Here is a 22,317-nt window from a genome sequence, read left to right on the forward strand (position 1 = left end):
TTTTTTTTTATTTTTTTTAATGTTTATTTATTTTTGAGACAGAGAGAGACAGAGCATGAGCAGGGAAGGGGCAGAGAGAGAGGGAGACACAGAATGTGAAGCAGGCTCCAGGCTCTGAGTTGTCAGCACAGAGCCCGACGCGGGGCTTGAGCTTACGAACTGTGAGATCATGACCTGAGCCGAAGTCGGATGCTTAACCGACTGAGCCACCCAGGCGCCCCTCTATTTTTAATTCTTAAATGAGAATGGACAGTCACAATCCAGACATTTGCAGAAAACTGTGCCCTCCTTCTGTCGGTTCTCCTAGCTTAGCCACCCCTTCAGCTTTTGGACCACTAAGACTCAGTCTTCAGATCACTTCTGGGTGCCACGATCACTCCCTGGGACTCAGGGCTTCCAACCTTGGCTATACATTGGAGTTACTAAGGACTTTAACAATATACTCGTTCCTATGCCCTACCCCCAGTGAAGATGATGCAATCGGATGGTGCGGGGTAGGGTGGTGGTTGGACATTAAGACTTTAAAAAGCTCCCAGGTGGGGCACCTGGGTGGCTCAGTCAGGTGGGCATCTGACTCTTGGTTTCGGCTCAGGTCATGATTTCATGGTTTCATCGGTTCAAGCTCTGTGCTGACATGAAGGAGCCTGCTTGGGATTCTCTCTCTCTGCCTTTACCCTGCTTGCACTCTGTCTCTCTCACAATAAATAAATGAATAAACTAAAAATGAAATAAAATAAAATAAAAAGCTCCCTAGGTAATTTTAATATGCAACCAGGGCTGAGAACAACTGCCCTAGCCGATCTTTGGCAGGGCATCAAGTGACACATACAGAGTGGTTCTTACCCCTGCCTGCACATTAGAATCATCTGGAAAACTTTAAAAAGTATTAATTCCTAGGTCCAATCCCCAGAGATGCTGACTGAATTGGCTTAAGGTCAAGTCTGAACACTGACTTTTTTTTTTTCTTTCTAAGTTTCCTAAGTGTTTTTAATGCCACTGTAGCCAGGGTTAAGAACCATTGGCCTATAAAAATTTGTATCTCAGCCCTGAGCTTTTTCTTGAGTTCTAGACTTGCAAATACAACTGCCTAACTGACATCCAACCTGACATCTAGCAGACATCTCAAAGTTAATATCTTCATAACTTAGCCCTTGATTCTCATCTCCATCACAGCAACTCCCCTCCTTGATTCAACTACAACCTTCCTTATCTCAGTAAATGGCAAATCCATCCTTTCAGTTGCTAAGGTCAAAAGTCTTGGAGTCTTTAGAGTCTTAGAGCCCTTATTTTCTTTCTCTCACACCCTATATCTGATCCATTAGCAAATCCTACCATTCTACCTTTGAAACATATCTATAATTGAACCACAGACTTTTGCTTTAGGCCATGAAGGAGAAACTCTATCCAGACATCCCTCTTACCATAAACAACTAGGAAACTGACAAAATCTATGAAATAATTATTTTCAAACACTAGAAAACAGGTAGTACAGGACTATGATCCCTGAGAGAAGGGAAACAAATGAAGTGAGACCTTTGATTGTCCTGGCTTTCTGCCTGGAGACAATTTTCAGACAGCAATAGAGGAAATGGGGATCCAAACAGAGCCCAGCACTCTTAGTGAATTGAGGAGACAGAGACTTGAGTTCAAGGAGGACAAGGCAGCTACAGCAAAGGCAGCACTTGCAGGGTAGTGTGTGGGAAAAGAAGGAATTACCAAGAGAAAGAGCAAAGGGGCTTCCTTGGGTCTTTGGCTGAATAACAATCTGTGCAGATGTAAGATGAAATTTCTTAAGACCAACAAAAAAATAACTTCCAGGAAAGAACAATTGCCAGAGATGTGTAAACCAAACAGTTTCCAGAGCTCTTATAGAACCAGGAATCACCAGAGTTCCCACTTGCTGGGATGCAAAGGTTTTACTGAATACATAACACATTCAGTAGAGACCACAGAATGGCTCTACCTTAAGAGTGTGGCTAAACTAGCCACAGAGAAAAGGCTCCTTTATTTCTACCTTTAAAAAAGTTTAAAAACAAGCCTGGAAAAGATCAAATGCATCTATAAGTAACTCAACTGTCTGTTAGAACAAAGTGCAACACTTTTTAAAGGAGTACAGCATAATCAGGCATCAAAAATGTAAAATTCACAATGTCTCTAATAAAAAAATTATCAGACATGCAAAGAAGCAGGAATCCACAAACAAGAGAAAAATCAGTAGAAAAAGATCCAAAAATGCTAGAGATTAGGGAACTAACAAAGACATTTAAACAGCTGTTAGAAATATGTTAAATATGTTCAAGGGTTTAAGAAAAAAATAAACATAATGAGAGAAATGGAAAAAAATAAAAAAGAACTAAGCAGAACTTCTAGAGATAAAATATCTGAAAAGGAAATTTTACTGGATAAGTTTAACAGATTAGACACTGCAGAAAAGAAAGAAAACAGATCAAACCAGAAGACATAGCAATAGACACCATCCAAAATGAAGCACAGTGAAGGAAGGAAAAAGTCTGTAAAACATAAAAGAAAGCAATTAGCCTCTGTTACCTGTGAGACAGTATCAGGTGGTCTAACTTATGTGTAATTGGAGTCCAAAAAAAGACACTGGGGTGACAAAAAGAATATTTGAAAAAATAATGGTCATAAATTTTCCAAAGTTGGTAAAATTTATAAACACACGGATCCAGGAAGTTCAATTAAGACCCAAGTAGGATAAACACAAGGAAAACTATGCCAAGGCACTTCAAAATCAAATTGCTGAGAATCAGGGATGAAGGGGAAATCTTAAAAGCAGCCAAAGAATAAAAGGCACATTACTTACATATAAACAAAGATAAAAATCACAGACTTCTTGTCAGAGACTATGCAAGCCAGGAAATAATCTTGTCTCAGTTATTTAAGTGCCCAACTCTTGATTTAAGCTCAGGTCGTGATCCCAGGGTCTTGGGATTGAGCCCCACGTCAGGCTCTGTGCTGCATGGAGTCTGCTTAAGATTCTCTCCCTCCTTCTGCCCCTCTCCCCTGTTCGTGCTCTCTTCTTTAAAAACAAAAAAAAAAGGAAATAATATTTAAAAGGCTGACGGAAACAACCCTTCAGCCTAGATTTCTATACCCAGTGAATAAAGCTTTTCTGAACACTATTCTGGAAGACCTAATCACTTCTCCCTGGCTCTGCCATTAAAACCTGGTCTAAGTCACCATCATCTCTCATCTGGAATATTTCAAAAACCTCCTAACTGGTTTCCATGCTTCTACACTTGCTTCTAAACTTCCCCTAAAGTTTTCTTCTTGAACAGTAGAGTGATCTTAAAATCAAAGCTTATCTCACTCCTCTTCTCAGTACCTCCACTGGCTCTGCATTTCACTCAGTAAAATCCAAAGGCCTTGCTGTGGTCCATACACCCTGCATGGGTCTAATCCTTGGTTATTGTTCTGACTTCACATTCTAACACTCTCCCACCTGACCCTCTTCCAAACACTATTCCAGTCACATTGGCCTCATTGCTACTCCTGCATGCAACTTGTACTTAAGAACCATGGCTGGAATAATCTTCCTCCAGGTAGCCACACAGCTCACTCTCTTGCTTCACACTCAATGTCTTTCCTCAAGGGTCATATCATCAGAGACCCTTTTAGAACACCCAATCAAAAATAGCACCCCCATTTCCAACACTCTTTAGTCTCTTGCTTTTTTTCTTTTTGTAGCATTTATCACCATCTGACGCTTACTTGTTTATTGACTGTCTTCCCCAACTAGAATGCTAGTTCTATACAGTAGGGATTTTGTCGACCTGTTCACTGCTATATGAGGAATGTGAAATCAATCACTCATACACATTTACACACCGCATCCATACCTCATGTTTTTCTGGAACTCTCCAGTTCCTGACTCCTTGATGCATAAAGACATTTTGGTTCCCTCAAAGGGGCTGGAAGGAGCTCTAAATGGCAGGTATTTTAGTACAGTGGCACCATTCTGGGGTGGGAAACCCTGGAAACATTACAAGAGGAAAAGACCAGAGCTTTGCAGATGGTGTCTCACTTGATCATATTACATGGAAAAGTTGGGCCTCTCCCTGCAGGGTCTGAAACATCTCCTTCCTCCCTTCTCAGCCCTGGGGAATGGGGCAGGGTCAGAAACTGGGATAGAATTAATCAGAGTACTCAGCTCCAAGTCTGCAGCTGGGGTGCCCTTCAGCCACAAACAGCTGTAAAAGAAGAGGAATTTTTATAGAAAAACATTTAGAAAGAAATAAATCAGACATTTATTTGAAGATGAAGGTGATCCTAGAAACAAAAATGCCATGAATTTAGGTCACTGCTACACACCAACCTCTGTTGCAGTCTTGTCGCCCTTCCCTAGTGCCTTTCTCAGCACAGGGCACAGGAGACTGCCCTCTGCAATCTCTGAGCAGGGAGGGGAGGGCTGCCCTGCTGAGCCCAGATATGGAGGACGGGCTTTCTCCTCCAGCCTCAGCCTGACTTCACTCCCCACTTTCTTTGTGGCTGGAGCATCCTTAACTGCCTTCCCTCCACTACTAGACACATACACAAGCAGCTCTAGATGTATTGTAGAGATCACTTTCAGCCCCCTTCCCTGGATCTTCATGTGTGGCCTTGATGACAGGGATGGGAAGAACAGAGAACAAGAAAATCCAAGATTAGTGGAGATTGTGCTGGGTCATGTTGAGTGCCAATCACTAGATCCTGCCATATCATTCCTGAAAACATCTCTCTCTCTCAGCTTCTCTTCTGTTCCTTTCCAAAGGCCTCAGGATTGTCAGCCCCTATCCCTAGCCCCTTCCACCCAATTCACTCTGCACACAGATACTCAGCATCCTGGATTGACATATAAACAAATGAACAAACATTTATTGACCCTTGGCCTATTATGTGAGGGTCTTCTCTGTATGCCTACAAGGCAGACATTATTGTGGGAAAGATTTGTATATAGCTATTAAGTCTAATGTGCCAAATTCTGCTAGCTCTTTGTTCAATGTGCGTGTACCAGTAGCTATAAAATAAAATTATAACTATCATAGATCATGAGCCACTTAGAGCTCATGAAGAAACAATACACATTGGCAATCCTTTTGAATGAGTTTGGAATCACACTGCAGTTCAGAGCTAAATATACAAACTAAGTACCTACTCCTCAAGGATTTACCACCCATATAGACATGTAAGCTCCCCATAAAGTGAAGGGGACAGCTGGTAGTGGGCTGATTTAAGTGTTCGAGGTGAACAGCCAAAACAAGGTACTTCACAATTATCTGGTTGTTTCCAGGCAGTGTAGAGAATGACAATTTAGACTAGATTGCCTGACTTAATGACATGCTATATAGTGACTAATCAGTCAGAATCCTTCTCTAAAACATTCATCATCACACTGCACTCCTGCTCAAGAACAATAATGGCTCCTTATTGCTCCCCACGCCAAGTCTAAACATTTCTGCCCAGCTTTTCAAGGCCCTCTGATATGATCTACACCTACAAAATCAGGTCACTGTTCCTTAACATGCCAAGGCTAGGCTGGTCCTGATGTCACACGCTGTTCCTCCAGGCCTCCCTACCCTGCAGCCTGAGAAGTGGCATCAGACACTGTGGAGTGAGCAAAGGCTCTGAGGTCAGAAACCTCAGCTCACGGTCCAGCTCTGCCACTCACTGTGCGGCCTCAGCCAAGTTATTTATTAATACAAACACTAGCTCTGTTAGAGTGCTTATTAAATGCCAGGGCCAGACTAGGTACTACATTCATTACCTCACAGAATCCTCCCAACAACCAGAGAGAGAGGCATTATTATACTCCCATTTTATAGATGTTAAAACTGAAGCTATGGAAGTTGATTCATCTGTTCAACAAATACCAGATGCTCGGCAACAGGTGCATAACTGTGGGTGAGAGAGAGGAGAACCCTCCTCTCAAGGAGCAGGGAGTGGCTGGTGGTCAGGAACAAACAAGAAAACAAGTAAACAAATACACAAACCCAATGATTTATGAAAGTGGTTCATGCTCTAATAAGACAGGGAAGGGGCACCTGGGTGGCTCAGTTGGTTAAGCATCTGACTCTTGATTTCGGCTCAAGTCATGATTTCAAGGTTTGTGAGTTTGAGCCCCACGTTGGGCTCTGTCTATGCTGTCAGCACAGACAGAGCGTGCTTGGGATTCTTTCTCACCCCCTCTCTCCACCCCTCCCCTACTTGCTTGCTCTCTCTGTCTCAAAATAAATAAACATTTAAAAAGTTAAAAAATAAGATAAGGAAGTGCGACGGACAGTGGTCGGGGGTGAGTAGGGGTAGTCAGGGTGGTCAGGGAAGGCTCCTCAAGGGATGACATTTTAGCTTTCATCATGGGGACTTGAATGTGGTTGAGAAGTCAGCCATGCTAAGACTCAGGGAGCACTGCTCTAAGGAGCAGTAGCAGCAGGTGCAAGTACCCTGAGGTCTGATAAGTCCAATTTGGGCATAGTGACATGAGCAAAGGGGAGAGGAATGCCAGTGAGGCTGAGAGAAGGAGGGCCAGAACCCACAGGGCCTTGCAGGTCACAGTAAGGAATCAGATTTCTTGCAAGGGAAAGTCATTGAAAGGTTTCAAGTGGAACACTGGACAAGAACTTGATCTAATTTATACCTTGAAAGATCTCTTTGACTGCTGTGTAGAGAAGAGGTTGTCAAGATGCAGAGAGGAAGCTAAGGGTTGGTTAGGAGACTGCTTTCGTTGCCCCAGCAACAGATGGTAGTGATGGTGGTCAGAGTGGATCAGTAGGGATAGGTATGGGGACAAGGAGATGGAATCAGCATATATTCTGCAGCCTGAACTAACAGGATTTGATGATGGATTGGATATGGGAAGTTAGGGAGAAAGAGGAATCAGGACAGCTCCTTATGTTGGTGACATTCAGATAAGGAAGATGGAGACGGGGCAAGAATCAAGAGTTCTGCTTTTGGTCTTTTTAAGTTTTCATACCAAATTAGACATCCATGTGGAGATGTTAAATAGGCAGTTGGACCTGTGGTCTTGAAGCTTAGTGTGGAAGATTGGGGCATTTCTTCTGGAAGTCATCAGCAGATAGACAGGGTTTAAGGGCATGGGATGCAAGGGGATGAGAGTATGCAGACCCAAAATAGGCAACTTTGGCAGAGGATTATTTTGAGCTGGCGGCAATAGAGAAACAGCAGATACAGGAAAAGCTCTCTACCCTTCTCCTATCTGCCTAAATGTAGGGTATAAATTTTCCTTGGTGAAGGTGTCTTCCCTTCCCTCAACCGCACCAGAAAGAAAAGAGCTCTTAATCACCAGAGACACTCACATCACACTGATGCTGCAGGAGATTGAATCTGCATAACAAACCTTACTAAAATAACACTTAAGTTTAAGTTTCCCTTTCCTACAATTTATCACTCCTAGAAGCTTAAACCCTTTTTTCCTTGTCTTCACAATTTACAGCCTCACAATTTATAGCTCTTTATTACACTGGTATATCAAACCCTGGCCTAACTGCTTCTTTGGGTATCAATTCTTTCCTTAAAAGGCCTCCATATACATACATAATAAGCCCTTTCTCCTGTTAACCTGGCTTTTGCCAGTTTAATTTGCAGGGCCCCAGGAACTGAATATAAGAGGGTAGAGAAAAAAGATTTTCCCTCCCCTACAGGTTAAATGCGATTATCTGAAGAGAGAGCAGAGAGAGGGGTCTGAGGACTGAACATGGGGCTCTCCAACACTGAAAGGCCAGCCAGAGGAGGGGATCCAGCAGAGGAAACTGAGGAAGGCAGCCAGTGAAGCTAAAGGAGAGCATGGTGTCTCAGAAGCCAAGAGAAAAGAGGATTTCAAGAAGGAGGGTGGTCAGCCATGTCTAATATTGCTAAGATGCTGAGTAAGCTGAGAACAGGGAAGCCATCATTGGGTTTGCAGAAGGAGGCTGCTGGGGATCTTGCAAGTACAGACTCTGGAAAGGCGGGATAACCTCTTGATTGATGTGGACTCAGAAGAGAAGGAAAGGGAGGAAGGGAGAGGTTGGCTACACTTTTGAGCCAACTTTTGAGAAGTCTTCCTGTGAAGGGGAGCAGAGAAATGAGGTAGCTGGAGGACAGTGCAGGGGTCAAGGGGGTTGTCTACTAAGAAGGGAGAGGGGCGCCTCGGTGGCTCAGGCAGTTAAGTGTCCAACTCTTGATTTCAGCTCAGGTCATGATCTCACGGTTCATGAGTTGGAGCCCCACGTCGGGCTCTGTGCTGACAGTGCGGAATTCTGCTTGGGATTCTCCTTTTCTCCCTCTCTCTCTCTCTGCCCCTCCCCTGCTCACCCTCTCTGTCTCTCAAAATACATAAATAAACTTTAAAAAAAAAAGGGAGAAAATGCAGCATGTTTGCCTACTAATCGAGGACACTTTGACAAATGCATGGGAGTGGGAATTGTAGGAACAGAATCTTTGAGCAAGTTGGAGGGGATGGAACCTAGTGAAACAGGCATTTAAAAGTGGACAATTCATGTGCTGTCATAACAGGGCAAACGGTTCCACGTGATGCATGGATTTGGCGTTGTGAGGATAAGAGAGTCTCTGGTGGCTTTTATTTTCTCAGTGAAGTGTGAGCAGAGTGAGGGGTGTGAGAGGTTGGAGGTGGGAAGAGGGGACATAAGCGGTGAGCTGACATCGTAGGAAGGTGGTAGGAGGGCCGGCCTGGTACCCAGGGCCACTGACTGAAGGTTAGATCGGCCAGCATGATGGTACTGTTTTCTCCAGCCACATTCAGCTGCTTGGGTGCAGGTGAGGAATAGGTAGAAAGCTGGCATTTTGATGGTGACCAAGTGGAGACAGGGGCACAGCACATGGAGAGCAGGGCAAGGAAGTTAAGGGTCCTTGCAGAAGGAATAAATCTAAACTGGATTGGAAAAGAAGTAAGGGGCCGGGGGGGGGGGGGGGGGTGGCACCTGGGAAGCTCAGTTGATTGAGTGTCCAACTTCAGCTCAGGTTGTGATCTCGCGGTTTGTGGGTTCAAGCCCCGTGTCGGGCTCTGTGCTGACAGCTCAGAGCCTGGAGCCTCCTTCGTATTCTGTGTCTTCCTCTCTCTGCCCCTCGCCCACTCACACTTTGTCTCTTTCTCCTTCAAAAATAAATAAACATTAAAAAAAAAATTAAAGGGGATGCCTGGGTGGCTCAGTTGGTTAAGCGTCCGACTTCAGCTCAGGTCATGATCTCGCAGTTCGTGAGTTCGAGCCCTGTGTCGGGCTCTGTGCTGACAGCTCAGAGCCTGGAGCCTGCTTCTGATTCTGTGTCTCCCTCTATCTCTCTGCCCCTCCCCCACTCATGCTCTGTCTCTCAAAAATAAAATGTTAAAAAAAAAATTAAGGAAATAGGACACTGCAGGTCCTGAGGTCCCAGGATCATTGTTCTGGGACAATAGAGGAGGAGAGCTGGAATGACAGAAGGAGGTGGTCAGAGGAAGAGATGTTTGGAGTCAAAAGCTTTGAAGGTAGTACAGTTCCTGGTCACAGCAAAGACAGAGGTAGAGTGGGGTGGGACAGAGAAGAGCATCTCTATAGACGAGATGGCCGAGGGCCATGTGCCCTGGGTTTCGATGGGTCACACTCAGAAGACGGGAGAGGGGTGCAGAGGAAGGCAGTGATCAAGACCTCCTCAGTGAGTGAGCAGGAGACATGCCCTGGTGACTGGCTAGTGAACGGCAGAGCTGAAATTCAAACCCCAGACAAGAGCCCTCGCTCTCTCCCTGACCACTGTGTCACCCTCACGTTGTCTCCTGGTGATGCAGATTTTCTCAGTCTGACAACAGAGACGTGAACAGCCACCCGCCTGCTGAACGGTGTGTGTCAGGGAGCTTTGTAAGGCACTTTCTGCACGGCAGGCAGGAAATCCAGTCTGCTGCCCTGTGGGTACAGGGCACACTACCCACTTCAGCTCTCGGCACACCTGCTTCTGAGATGCTCACTGGGCCAGATGTGTGCTCACTAGTTTGACCACGGTCCCTCGCCATCAAGGACTGTGCTGCTTCAGGAATTTGAGGCTCGTGTGTAGGTGGTGATGGCAGGAAAAGGGACTTAATGCAGCTGCTGGGTTCCTGACATACTGGCTGCATGCTGCACTTCACTCTAAATACAATGAAGTGCCTGGGTCTACTTCTAGAAGCCCTGGGGTAAAGCCCTCTGCAAACTGAAGCTTTCTTTTTACAAGGCGAATCGTCATCTGATTTTCATATTTTACTTTTTCTTAAACTGGTGCCTAGGTAGACTTGAGAATCTTGCACACAGCCATTCATCCCACAGATATTCCTGGAGCCCCTCCCATGTGCCAAGCCCTGTGCTGGCCAATGGGAGGCACAGCAGAGATCGGAAGACACGGGTGCTGGCAGGACTGGGCACTGGCAGGATAGGGTCCTGTGCTTCCGCGTCACTGGCGCTGACAAAGGCAGGGTTCTCTTCCCTGCCTGCTGCCTGGGGCTTCCAGACCTCCCCCAGCACTGGCTCACCTGCCACCTTTCCTTCCTTACCTTCCATTTAAACATAGAATCCGGGCATCAAAAACTGCATGGTCTCCAAAATGCACCCTGCCCTCCTAAGAAAGGCCAACCAGCCCAACATGGGCAGAGTTTTATGTGTTCCTTTCCCTCTCGGCCCGGGATGTCTCTGCAGCATTTCTGGCAGGCCCTGGTGTGAGGAGCTCAGAATTCAGAACACTTGGCAGCAGGGAATGAGATGGTGGCCATTTGGAAAGGATTAGGAAGAAGTCACACACAGTGCGATTTGGGGTTTGTGTTTACCTCAACTGTAACTTTCCAGAAAGCTGGGACACCCAATTCCAATAAAAGCTCCCCAAGTATTTTTGGAGGCATTGTGATGGTGCTGGATTGTGTGGGTGGGCATGGTTTTTCCCAGTTTGTGCAATTGTGTTTAGTTACTGGGAAAACTTCTGTCCAATTTGTGAACCAATATCCGGTTCCCAAGGGGTGTGTCCTGGGCAGGATGGGGAGAAGGTAGCACTGCTAAGCTGAGGGCTAGAACTTAACAGGGTCTCCTTAGGGCTGGGGACCAGGGGCTGTGGCCAAGGCCAGGCCATATGGGGAATCAGGGTCGGTGAGAGAGCTGGGACCAGAAGTCTGGCTTCTTCGTTTAGGACTGAACTTTTGCTACCATTCCTGGGGCAACAGGGGCTGAGTCTCAGAATTGTCTGGTGTGGTTTCATGCCAAGCATCGTGTAGGGCCCCAGGCAGGGGAGGAAAGGACCAAGGTGACTCAGAGAGCCACAGAGACAGCACTGTCAGCCAGGGGAAGCCCCGCTAGAGTGAGCTGGCTGCTTGCTGCACACCTGCCAGCCGCTGAGAGATCGTTAAACCAATGGCCCAGCAGAGAGGCCAGGGAATAGCCAGTCCCTCTGGCTCCAGAGTGGGGAGGGAGAGGGAGGAGGGGGGAGATTCCTGGAGCCCAGCCTGGGCCCAGCTTTTTGCATTTAAGAAAAAAGTTTTTTATTACTATGTCCAGTAGTCCAAGGTTGTCAGTTACTAACACTCATTCATTCATTCCATCCATTCAACAAATGTTGATTAATCACCTATTTTGTGCCAAGCATTATGCTTCATGATTTACAGAAATGGTCTCTTTGCTTTAATTATCTCCATCCGTCTCCAGATACAGTGCCCACTTTATAGTAGTCATTCAGTGCATGCCTATTATTGTTAACTGTAGCAGTGACAAGCCCCACTAAGAGCTCCTAGCCTGGAAGAAGAGGAAGGGGGAATAATTTCTGACACCTATGTGCTGGGTCCTGTGACAGCTTTTGATATAGCTTGCATTATTTCCAGGGAAACTGGCATAGAGACAAATAGTTGCCACAAGTCTGGGGCCAGTAAGAGGGACTTCATAGAAGGTCTCGCTCTAGTGGCCCCATTTGAGTTGGGCTTTGAGGACCAAGTTCACTGGGTAGAAAATGGAGAGAAAGGGAAGAGCATTGCAGGTCAAGAGAACAACAAAAGCCATGGCCTGGAGGCTCAAAGTGCCTATAGTTTGGGGATGGGGGTGAGTGGGAAGGGTTGGGGTGTAGTGGGTGGGGAGTAGGGGAGGGATGGCCAGAAGTTAAGAGTGGCTAAGGAGGGGGGTGCATTGGCAAGTCCTTGGTTTCATGTGCTCCCCTAACATCTGGGCACGTTTGCCTCCAGGATAAGACCTTGAGCAGTGCCTTTCATAAACCAGCTGGCCCTTGGGAACTGAGCTGGCTGCATCCCCAGACTTTCCCGGCTGGTGTGTGGACCTTCTGGTCCTTATTCAGTTTTCTGTCCTCACCTCTCTGTGTCCACTGCTGCTAGCCCAAGTGCAAGGCTGAGGGCCCTCAAGTAATGGGGTCCCCTCTCTGAGCAGGAGCTTGGGACAAAGTTCCCTTCCACACAGGCTCCCAGAGTTCTGGTGAGCTCTGAACAAAGCACTATGCTTATCTACCTTCTCTCATCTGCCCAGAAGTCTCCCTCCCAGAGAGGAGCAGTTGTAAACGATGGAAAGCAAGCAGCCCTTAGTTCATTGAAGCCATTGGGTTTGCGAGGAGCACAGCAGAGCCAAATCCAAGTCCTTAAATTGTGCTTGAGCCCTTGCTGATACCTCCTCATGTTCTCCTCCTCCACCCCCACCTCCCAGCAGACTGAAGACCGGGCTGTGATCCTTCCCTGTCGGTGGTAATGAGGGGCTCAGGGGCAGCAGAGAGGATGCTGGGTGGTCAAGAGTCCTGAATCTTCTATCCTGCCAATGACGCACTTGCTGTGTGACCCCAAGCAAGTCGCTTAACCTCCCTGAGCCTATTTCTTCATCTGTGAAATGGGATAATAGCTTCCTCTTTGCTGTCCTTGGGTTTTTGAAAGGTTCCTGAGTAAACATGTTTTCCGGTGAAAGCATGGTAAACCAGCAAGCATGACATGAGGGGGAGACCACCAGCGAGAGTGATAAGGCTTCAGCTATCGCTCCTGCTCCCCAGAACAGAGGCCCTGGGTGCTGGCACAGTAGAGTCTGGAGAGGGGAGATGCTGGCAGCCTCTGTAGCCTCCCCTGTCCTGCCCTAGGAGGCCTCTGACTGGGAATGCTTCTCTGCCCATCAGGGGCACTGAGGTAGCCCCAGGGTAAAGAGGACCTGGAGCGACACCCTGGCTCCCGCCCACAGGGTGACTACTCACTGCAGTGCCGTCCTCCAGTGGCCTCCCCCTGCAGTCCCATCTCAGAGAAGCGTGTCAGGACCTGACTTCAGTCACCTCTGCCTCTGCTGCTCTCAGCTCCATCACCTCCCCCTAAGCCCGAGCACTGCCAAGAGGCCCTATAGCCCACCTGGGAAACCAGGGCTTTGGGCAGCAGTTGGCCCACCAGGGCTCCATTCTGAGAGTGGAGAACAGAGAAGCACCAGGAGACACTGGTCTAACCCACCACTCAATCATCCATTCAATTATTCCCTAAATAGGTTCTTTAAAAAGATTACCAGAGCACACACATGTGAAGAATTAGTAAGACGTTCTAGTTGAGGAACCAAATAAAATGCATTTTAAAAAGCACCCTCCCAGGCCAGTTATGTAACAGTGCAGGACAGCAACACACCCCAGAGGCAGTGGCCAATGAGAGGGCAGCAGATGCCACGCTGCAGGTGTGGCTGGGACCCAGAGGGTTGTGCACAGGGTGGTGTGTGTGGGTGAGCTGCAGGGGGTGAGTACTGCCTCAGTTTCCCTCCTGTGCAGTGAGGCAACTTGCCAATGGGGCCACTTCTGGGCAGCTGATGGTTCCTGAGGGCTTGCCAGGCACTGCACACACGGACTAGCTCCCTCAGTCCTTAAAATAACTCCAGAGGGCAGGAGCCATCGTTATCCTCACTTTCTAGAGGAAACATAGGTGAGGAGAGGTATATCTATGCACCAGGAGCCCATGGATTGTAAGTGGCAGAACGGGGACCGGAAGTCAAGCTGGCAGGCTGCATAGCTGGCGTGTTTAGTCCACATTATACTGCACTGGGAGAATGGGAGCAAATCACCTTCCTAGACGTGAGAACGTCAGAGCAGGAAGGGACCCCAGGGACTGCAGGGACTCCTTCCTTTTAGGAATGGAGAAACTGAGGTAGTGGGAGGTGATGTGTCCTGTCCAAAGCCACAGGGCCAGTGAGTGGCAGAGGTGGGTCTCAGCTGCCAGCCCCTGATTCGCTGCTGCTTCTCTACACCCTGGCTAGTAGAGGTGCAGCCTGGGGACCAGTGATATGGATGTCACTGAAAGCCTGTGAGGAATCCAGAGTCTCAGGTTCCCCCAGACCTACTGGGCAGACACCTGCGTGTTGACAAGAACCAGAGATTCACATGTACTTTATAGTTTGAGAAGCACTGCTCTGTGCTACTCTGTCTTCCTGCCCTGCAGTATGTATTACTGTGAGCACAACAATACTGTATCCAGACACAGTAAAACCTGAAATTATAAAATTCTGGCATCTCCATCCTGGGCTCACCTGGGGGTGAGTCTTCTGTGATCTAGGGGAAGCAGACAGAGCAGGTCCCCCACAGCTCGATCCTTCAAGGACACAGGTACACCAGTCACCGCTGACTGCTACTGAGCTGGGAGCTTAGTCCTGAGCTGGGGTTGCCAAGCCCAGGGAAGGGGTGACACTCACAGACAGGGTCCAGAGCATCCTCCCCCATCACCACTGATGGCTAGCAGAGGCGGCCTAGAGTGCCGTGAGGAACAGCTAGATTGGAGGCGGGCCTGGGAATGGCAGATTCAGGACAAAACTCCCTGGGGCAGAGCCTGACAGCAAGGGTGGCAGCCAAGGGCTGGCTTGGGCTGAGGGCCTGGGGGTTTTGATTCTCTCTCTGCTCTCTCCTGGCACCTCCCCAAGTACTGTGAAAGGCTCTTCTCAATCCCATGGAAAGTCCTATGTCCTCATAGCCTCAAGCCCCTCCACCTCCCGACTCTTCCCTACACAGAAATCCTGCCCCTGCCCCTGAGTGCAGTCAGAGCTTGAGACTGCCCAGTGTGCCCACCTCAGCCCACACACATTCCGGTCTGCTGGCTGGCATCCCCTGTCCCAGCCCTGGGCCCTGGGGAAGGGAGTGGAACTAGACAGGAGCCAGGGGAGGGTCAGAAGACTGGGGAAGACCTGGGCTAGGAGTGATCACAGGAACACAGTGGCTTTTTGCTCTCTCAGCTCCTCTGAATCTGAGGCGGCCATACAGGGGCAAGGAGAGTCCCACTGTAGATGACAGGGCTGGGGGCACCACACCCCACCTTCAAACACAGACCACCTTCAGATGGAGTAGGAGCTTCTCCCTGGAGGACACCTCGAAGGCACCTGACTGACTTTGCTGCTCCTGAGATGTCCTATTCTCCTTTCTATAAGCTCTTCCCTTTTCTCCCTGAGGTACAGCTAAATGTTCCCCTGACCCGCTGTGTGACCTTGGGAACCTCTCCCCCTCTCTGAACCTTACGTGAAATGAAGAACAAGGCTAAATTAGCCCTCTTCAGGTGGGTCTTGGAGGAGCTCTAGGGGGTTCTCGGAGAAGGTTTTGGGGAGAGCATGGCATCCAAGAGTAGGCCTGACGGGCAGGGCTCCAATCAGAGCAGCTTTGCTACTGTCTGTTTTCTATAATGGGAGGCTTGTTGGCTTTTGTTGGCAAAATGGTCTAAATGCTTGGGAGACTTTTATGGTAGTGTCTAGCTGGAATCCCTGAGGGGTAGATCTTTGCTCCTGTGGCACAATTTGGGCCATTCCAGGCTGTGGCCCAGTCAGGGCTGAGGGGAAGAATGCTCTCCTTCAGCTGGCTCGGCCCAGGAGTGGTGGGAGATGGTCCCCAGGAGTGCAGGGGACAGGAGGGAAGAAGCTCCAGGTACCCCTCTCTCTCAGTCTTTGATGGCCTGGCAGCTATTCCCATCTGTTCCTCTTTCCTGCCATTCTTCATTCACCCGGAACTTCCCAAAGGAAGCAATTCTCATTAAAGCAATGGAGGCTAAAAATGCTGAAGCCACAGACTTGTTCAAGGGGTGGCTCAGCCCCAGGGACTGAATGCAATCCTGGAGAAAACCAAGTGGCAGTCTGTGGCCTGTTTCCATGGAACAAGCAGCTGGATAACTGGTCTCTGTCAGGCCATGGAGAGGTATAGGCTCAGCTTGGGGGAGACCAGACAGCCCCTCACTTGGAAGGGGCTGGCCACAGAAGCCAAGAAGACAGCAGTATCCACTGACTCAGCAATTTCACCACTGAGAATTCAACCCAAGGAGATATTACAGGAGGAAAAGGCCATCTGCATAAAGATGATCACTGTGGCATTACTCAAAATAGCCCCAAACAGGGAACCACCCGGCTTCCCAGCAATAGGGGTAGTAAATTATAGAACATCAACCAGATGGAATATTATGCACCCACTAAAATTAGCATGTGAAGGCTATGTGGAAACCTAGAAACAACACTGATGATAAAATGTTAACAAAAGGGAAGCAGCTTAGCACAGATCAGTTCTCTTTCTTTTCCCTATGAAAGGTGTGCCAGAGAACTACAGTTGTATTATGAGTGATTTGCTCTCTTGTTCACTGAATAAATAACGATCGAGTGTCCGCCATGTGCTGGGGTCAGGGCTGGGTGCTGCGGATGGGTGTGGATGAGAATGCGTTTCCTTAAAGGTCCTTCAAAGCTGTCATAGCACCATCTTTCAATAAAAAATAGTTGATGGGGGAAATAAGTGAGGAAAGGGGCTCCATTCCTTCTGGGTAATGTTATTTGCCTCCTGGGATCAGAACCACCTCCAGTTGGATTACATACATGTTAGAAGAAAACCGAATGTAAATGTGGCGGTGACATTTTGGTCTTAAAATGTCTTAGTTTCCTTTGAAGTGAAAACCGTTTTAAAAATCCATGTGAAAAAAAGAGGAAAAAAGTTAGGACTTGTTACTAATCTCGCGGCTGAATAATTAAGTGTGCCTAATTCTGAAAGTAGCAAGCTAAATTATGCAGTGTCAACAGTGACAACTCTCATATACCTACACCATCCCGTCTAGAGCGGCGTGGTTTTAACTTTATAGCTCAAATACGCTGCCAGCAAACCTAATAAAAGGAAGCAAAAATATTTCTGTTTATATCAAGCTGCCATTTGAGAAAGACTTTTAAATATGTTCTTCCCTATGTGTAAATCTGACAGCAGTTGCATAATTAAAACCCCAGTAGAGAGTTTCCTTTTAATCTTTTCAAAGTAAACCAGTAAAACATCCTTTAGGATGTGAAACGACGGATTAATACCCTTTGGATTGCTTGAATATCTTTGAGCTAGAGCACTGCCTCCAAGAATATTGTTTAGTGCGAACAGAACACAAGCCGCCATCTTTACCTGGAGGAGTTCATGTAATCACAGGAGATGCAGATAATGATCTGCCAAAGGCCACACATGGATCTACGATGAGCTAGACTTGTCTTGGATTTTGTTAAATGGAGGAATGAATAAATGAATGCATTCACATTAAAACAAACTTGATTTCAACCCCTTAGGAATATGTCACATCGCATAAATGAAAGAAATAATACTACTCAGGGTTTCAGTTCAGTGTAAGCAATCAATATGAATAATTTAGACCACAAAGTGGATTTGTATTTTGCTTGAGCTATTCAGGCTGACTTCCTGCACAGCCTCAACTACTGCTGAACAATCACTGGCAAATTTTCCCACTGGATCTGTACCATGTGGACACACATGTGTCTATACCACGCAAACTACCTAGCCCTGGTATGGGGCCCTGTTCAAGCCAAATGTCCAGACAAATATTCCATGTTATCATGGTGTTTCATCTAACCCTAAATACAGCCACATGTGTGTCTCCCTCTAGCTGAAGGCCCATTCCTGCCCCTTCTTCCCTTTCCCTATGTGTGTGTGTGTGTGTGTGTGTGTGTGTGTGTGTGCGCGCGCACACACACACACACACACACACACACACACACACACACATTGGGGCAAAAGAAGGCAGAAAGCAAGTGGTTTCCATCTCTGTACCATTCTGATAAACACCAGAAGGTCTCCTACTTGTTAGTACCTGTCTCTGACTGACCTTCTTGGTATTGGCTCTTGCCTTCCCAGCTGTCTTAGACCTGCCAGATGCTTCTCATCTGTCTGACCTCTAACATATGTTTGATCCTTCAAGTGTTCTCTGGACTTAATCAGTTCTTGGCCTGACCAACAGACCAGTTCTGCCCAGCCCTGCCCTGATGTCAGACCATCCCCCCACACACCCATTATTAAATACTTCAGTCTCAAACAAGAAGGTGTCCGCCACTTATATGCATGAAACTGGTAGACCAAACACTGCACAACATGGATTCTCGATCCAGCTGAACATATAATTAACTGTGACCTGAGACAATTCCTTTAGAACTTTGCACCACACGGGACTGGACTAAAGGTCTCCTCCTTGTTCTAATCATCTTTAGTGAAAATAGCCAGGATATGTTGCCCATAAATGCTATGATCCATCTGCCGTGGAATATGCTTTAACCTGTGTCTTATAGAATAAGCTTTAACTTTTCAAAACATAGCACCGGGCCTGACATACACAATACATCAATATTTATAGAATAAATAAAGGAAGATTTGTCCATACGAACATCTAGATGAATCATTTAGCAGGGTCCATGCACCACAAAAGAGGAATGCCCACCGCTGCATGGACCATCTATACCATGATATCCACTGATCAGAGAAAACGGAGTGCATGCTAATTTTCCTCTTCACTGGATGAGGTGGCAGGCAGAGAATCCTGACTGCCCATTTTGGACCAAGCTGTGGCTTTCTGAGCTGCTAAATCCACAAAAGCACCAATACTAATAATAATTGTCTCTGAAGACTCAGGGCATTTAAGGGAAAGAAACTGATGTATGTAGACCTTTACTTACATCTCATCTAAGTATATTTTGCAAGAGAAGGCTGAAATGACAACCATGCTACTTTGGGATTCAGCAGAACTTATATGACAGAAGTGACCAGTTTGAACCAGTGCTCCAGGCCATGGCAGCACGTGGATCCTGCTACTCGTGTAGCTGTCTTGGCATCCCTGCAAAGGTCTAGTTCAATGCTAAGTTGTCCACAGGCTAGTTCCTGTCCCTGAGTGTAGCTCCCCTGAGAGATGAATGTCTCCGTGCAGCAGATTTTGGAAACAATGTGCTGGGTCATTCGTAACACAGCCACATGCTTCACTGTAGCCCTCCTACACTGCTTGCCTACATCTGAGAACACAAATCAAGAAAGAGAACATAGTTCCTTTCTGCTTGACTAAAGAACAGCCACTCCTGCCAGTAGCTTAAAGGGCTTGGAACAATTTGCCAACACACAGACTTGATTTCGTGCAACGACTGAGAGAAGCTTTAGAAGCTGTGGCTGGGCAGTGCATGAAGAAATTGATGGGTGCTCATCCGAGAGGCACAGAGACCAACAGGTCACTGGCATGGGGCCCCATCTGGATGGACTCACTCCCTGTAGGGGAAGAGGACACTGCTAACACCTCTCCCTTTAGCGTGTACGTTCCATTAGGAAGCTGAAGCCAGACCATGTAACCGGGAGAGAAATGCTGTGGCCATCCAATATGTGCACAGGTGTGCCTCTAGGTGGAAGAAAGCAAAAGGGTGTGTTTCCAAGAGGAAGAGCACAAATCAGTAATGAGCTATGAGTGCATGATGTCATCCTCTAGGACTAAGCATCCTTAGTACTTTTAAAGCACTTAAAAAAAAAACTCTAGTTGCTATAGCAACTTGATGCAGCTCTTACAAGGGGATTTTTTTGAGGGGGGTCATTTTATATCTTCAATCACCATAACAACATGATATAGCTTTTAAAAGGTATTTTTACCAAATTTGTGTGTGCTTTGGGCTTGGGCCATATTTGCCATTTCTATTTAAAATAATCAGATGAAGCATGACACATGAAAAATCATTGAAGGAAAGGAAGCCCTTTCGTAGACTATACATATACACTCAGAGAGACATCTCTAAGCTGCTCATATCCTGCACATGGATGAAGTCTTTCTCTGCCTCTCAGCAGCCATCTGCGATGGCTTACACTGGCCAGTTGGTCTATGCACACCTCTGAGCTGGCATACAAAACCAGCCCAGAACCTACCCATGGAAGTTGTGTCTATGCAATCCCTCACTTCTCAACCCAGTGAAACCAGCCCTCTCTTCCAAAACTACCACCAGGAGATAGTGCCTTGGGGTGACTAGTGATATGGCCAGCCAAATGCCCTCTCCCACCCTGGAGCTCAAAGCAGGAGCGGACGGCACACACACACACAAAATCTCACCGAAGTGGCAATCCTGTATTTATTCTGCACTCTGTAGTAACTGAGGAGGAGGTCTGTTTCACATGACACCCAGCATCCTCAGAAAGGGGGGATGGGGAAAGTGGGTGACAGGAGAAGAAAAAAGAAGGAAGGGGTGTAGTGCTGAGCAGCCAGTGGCTCCACGATCTCTACAGGAGAGGCTGGTGGGATGGGGGTGGGGGTGTGAAAGTAGAAGTGGGGGGCTTGAAAGAGTATTTACACATCATATTTTGTGTGGTTCTGAAACCGTGAACTGTTTATACCAAACATAAGAAGGAATGATAAAAAGTATGGAGAAACTGCCCCCTCCCCACCCCACCCGGTTATCCCTTGGTGCCACTATTGGTTGGAAAAGATGGCAAGGTAACGAGAGAGGTCTAGAAATTGGAGGAGAAGCTGGGAAGCGGGTGGAGGGAGAAGGGGGAGAAAATCCAAGTGAGAAGGCGGGCGGAATAAGAGCGCTGAAATCCTGGCCTCAGAGTCTAAGGGCTTTTCTTTGGTGGAGGGGGCGGTGTAGACTGTAGGAGTAGCGGGTGGGAAGGAGATCAAGGAAAGTGTTCGTCCTCCCCAGGGTAAAGGGCTAGAGGATGCTGAAGAAAAACGTGGAAAAGAAGAAAGAAAAGAGAGATTAAAAAAAAGAGAGATAAAAACGTGGTGAGTGGAGGGAAAGGGGGCTTCCCAAATCATCTGGATGAGGAAACAGACCCAGGGGGCGTGAGAAATAGAAGGAAATAGAAGGCCCTAGACGCTTATTCTCACAAGTCCTTTTAGAGGAGAAAACTGAGGCGCACAGAGGTCAAGTTACGGAGCTGGGAAGCGCTAGAGCGCGCGGGCGGCCGCGGGTCAGCCCAGTGGCTGGGTGAGGGTTCTCCCCATTGGGCCGTACTGCCTGGCGAGTCACCGCTGGGTGAGCGCCAGAGATGGGTCTCCCAGGCCACTTACCCAGCCGAAAGCCAGTTAAGAAAGAGAAGGGTCAGGAGGAGGGGGACCGGCGGAGGGGTGAGGGCAAGACGAAACTAGGCAGTGGGGCATTAGAAGGGAAGGGGGAAGCCGAGGGACGCGGACCAGCCGCCGAGCGGTAGAAAGGGTGGCAGGTGAAAGGCGCGGAGAGGAAAGACGCGCGCCGGGCGCGCTGCTCACCTATGGTGGATACCACTGTGCCCACGAAGTAGAAGGCGCCAGGGAAGTCCCAGCGCGGGCGCAGCGCGTCTGCTCGGACGCCGGCAGCCAGCGCGGCCTCGTAGTGCCGGAGGAAGGCGCGCAGCTCTGGCTCCGCCACGCCGTGCGCCGCGCTGAAGTTGCGCAGCGTGGCGCCCCAGCGCGCCCGCGCCTCCGCCTCGCCCGGGCTCTCGAGCGCCGAGAAGACTGTCGCGCCCGCCACCAGGTAGAGGCCGATGAGCGCCGCCAGCAGCACGAAGCGACCCGTGTCCTCGTTGAGGTGCGAGCGTCGGCAGCAGCAGCAGCAGCAGGAGGGGCGCGGCAGGCGGCGGCGGCAGCGGCGGGGCGGAGGCCGGGGGCTGCGGGAGGACATGGTCCGGAGCTCAGCCCCAGGGCCGGGGCGGCGCTCGGGGCCCGGGCCGCGACATCCCCCCCGCGGGAGCAGAAGCGTGAGGATGGTGGCCAGGGGTCGGGGGCCGCCGCGGAGCCCCTTGCCGCTTCTCCCAGAGCCCGGACGGCGGGGCGCCTCGCCTCCGCCTCCTCCTTGGCACTCAGGCCGCACACGGGTCCCGCGGCCCTTCGGGCGCCCGGGCTGGGACGCTCCTCTCCGCGCCCCGACGCCTCGCCGGCTCCCGCGGCTCCTCACCAGCCACCCTCGGGCGCGGGGGTCTGAAGCTAGGCCCCTGCCGCCCTGTGGCCGGCGTCCACGGGGCCCCGGGCCTCATACTCTTCTCCAGACAGGCCGCGGGCTGCGGGCGGGGCGGGCTGGGGAACCCGGGAGCCTAAGACTGGGACGCCGCAGCAGGGCACGAAGAGAGCCCCTGGGGTCGTCCCATGAGGCGTTCCCTGCTTGGCGG

General features: G+C 48.7%; 1 protein-coding gene across 1 annotated transcript in view; it reads right to left on the reverse strand.

The window, feature by feature from the left end:
• The window catches only part of KCNK12 (potassium two pore domain channel subfamily K member 12), a 37,990-nt gene extending 16,157 nt beyond the window's left edge, over positions 1-21,833 (reverse strand). Inside the window, exon 1 of the mRNA XM_049651451.1 lies at positions 21,443-21,833. Within this exon, the coding sequence (XP_049507408.1) occupies positions 21,443-21,833 (391 nt within the window). The remainder of the gene's footprint in view (positions 1-21,442) is intronic.
• Between the last annotated feature and the right edge of the window lie 484 nt (positions 21,834-22,317).

The sequence above is a fragment of the Panthera uncia genome, assembly GCF_023721935.1.
Source record: "Panthera uncia isolate 11264 chromosome A3 unlocalized genomic scaffold, Puncia_PCG_1.0 HiC_scaffold_11, whole genome shotgun sequence".
Taxonomy (NCBI): domain Eukaryota; kingdom Metazoa; phylum Chordata; class Mammalia; order Carnivora; family Felidae; genus Panthera; species Panthera uncia.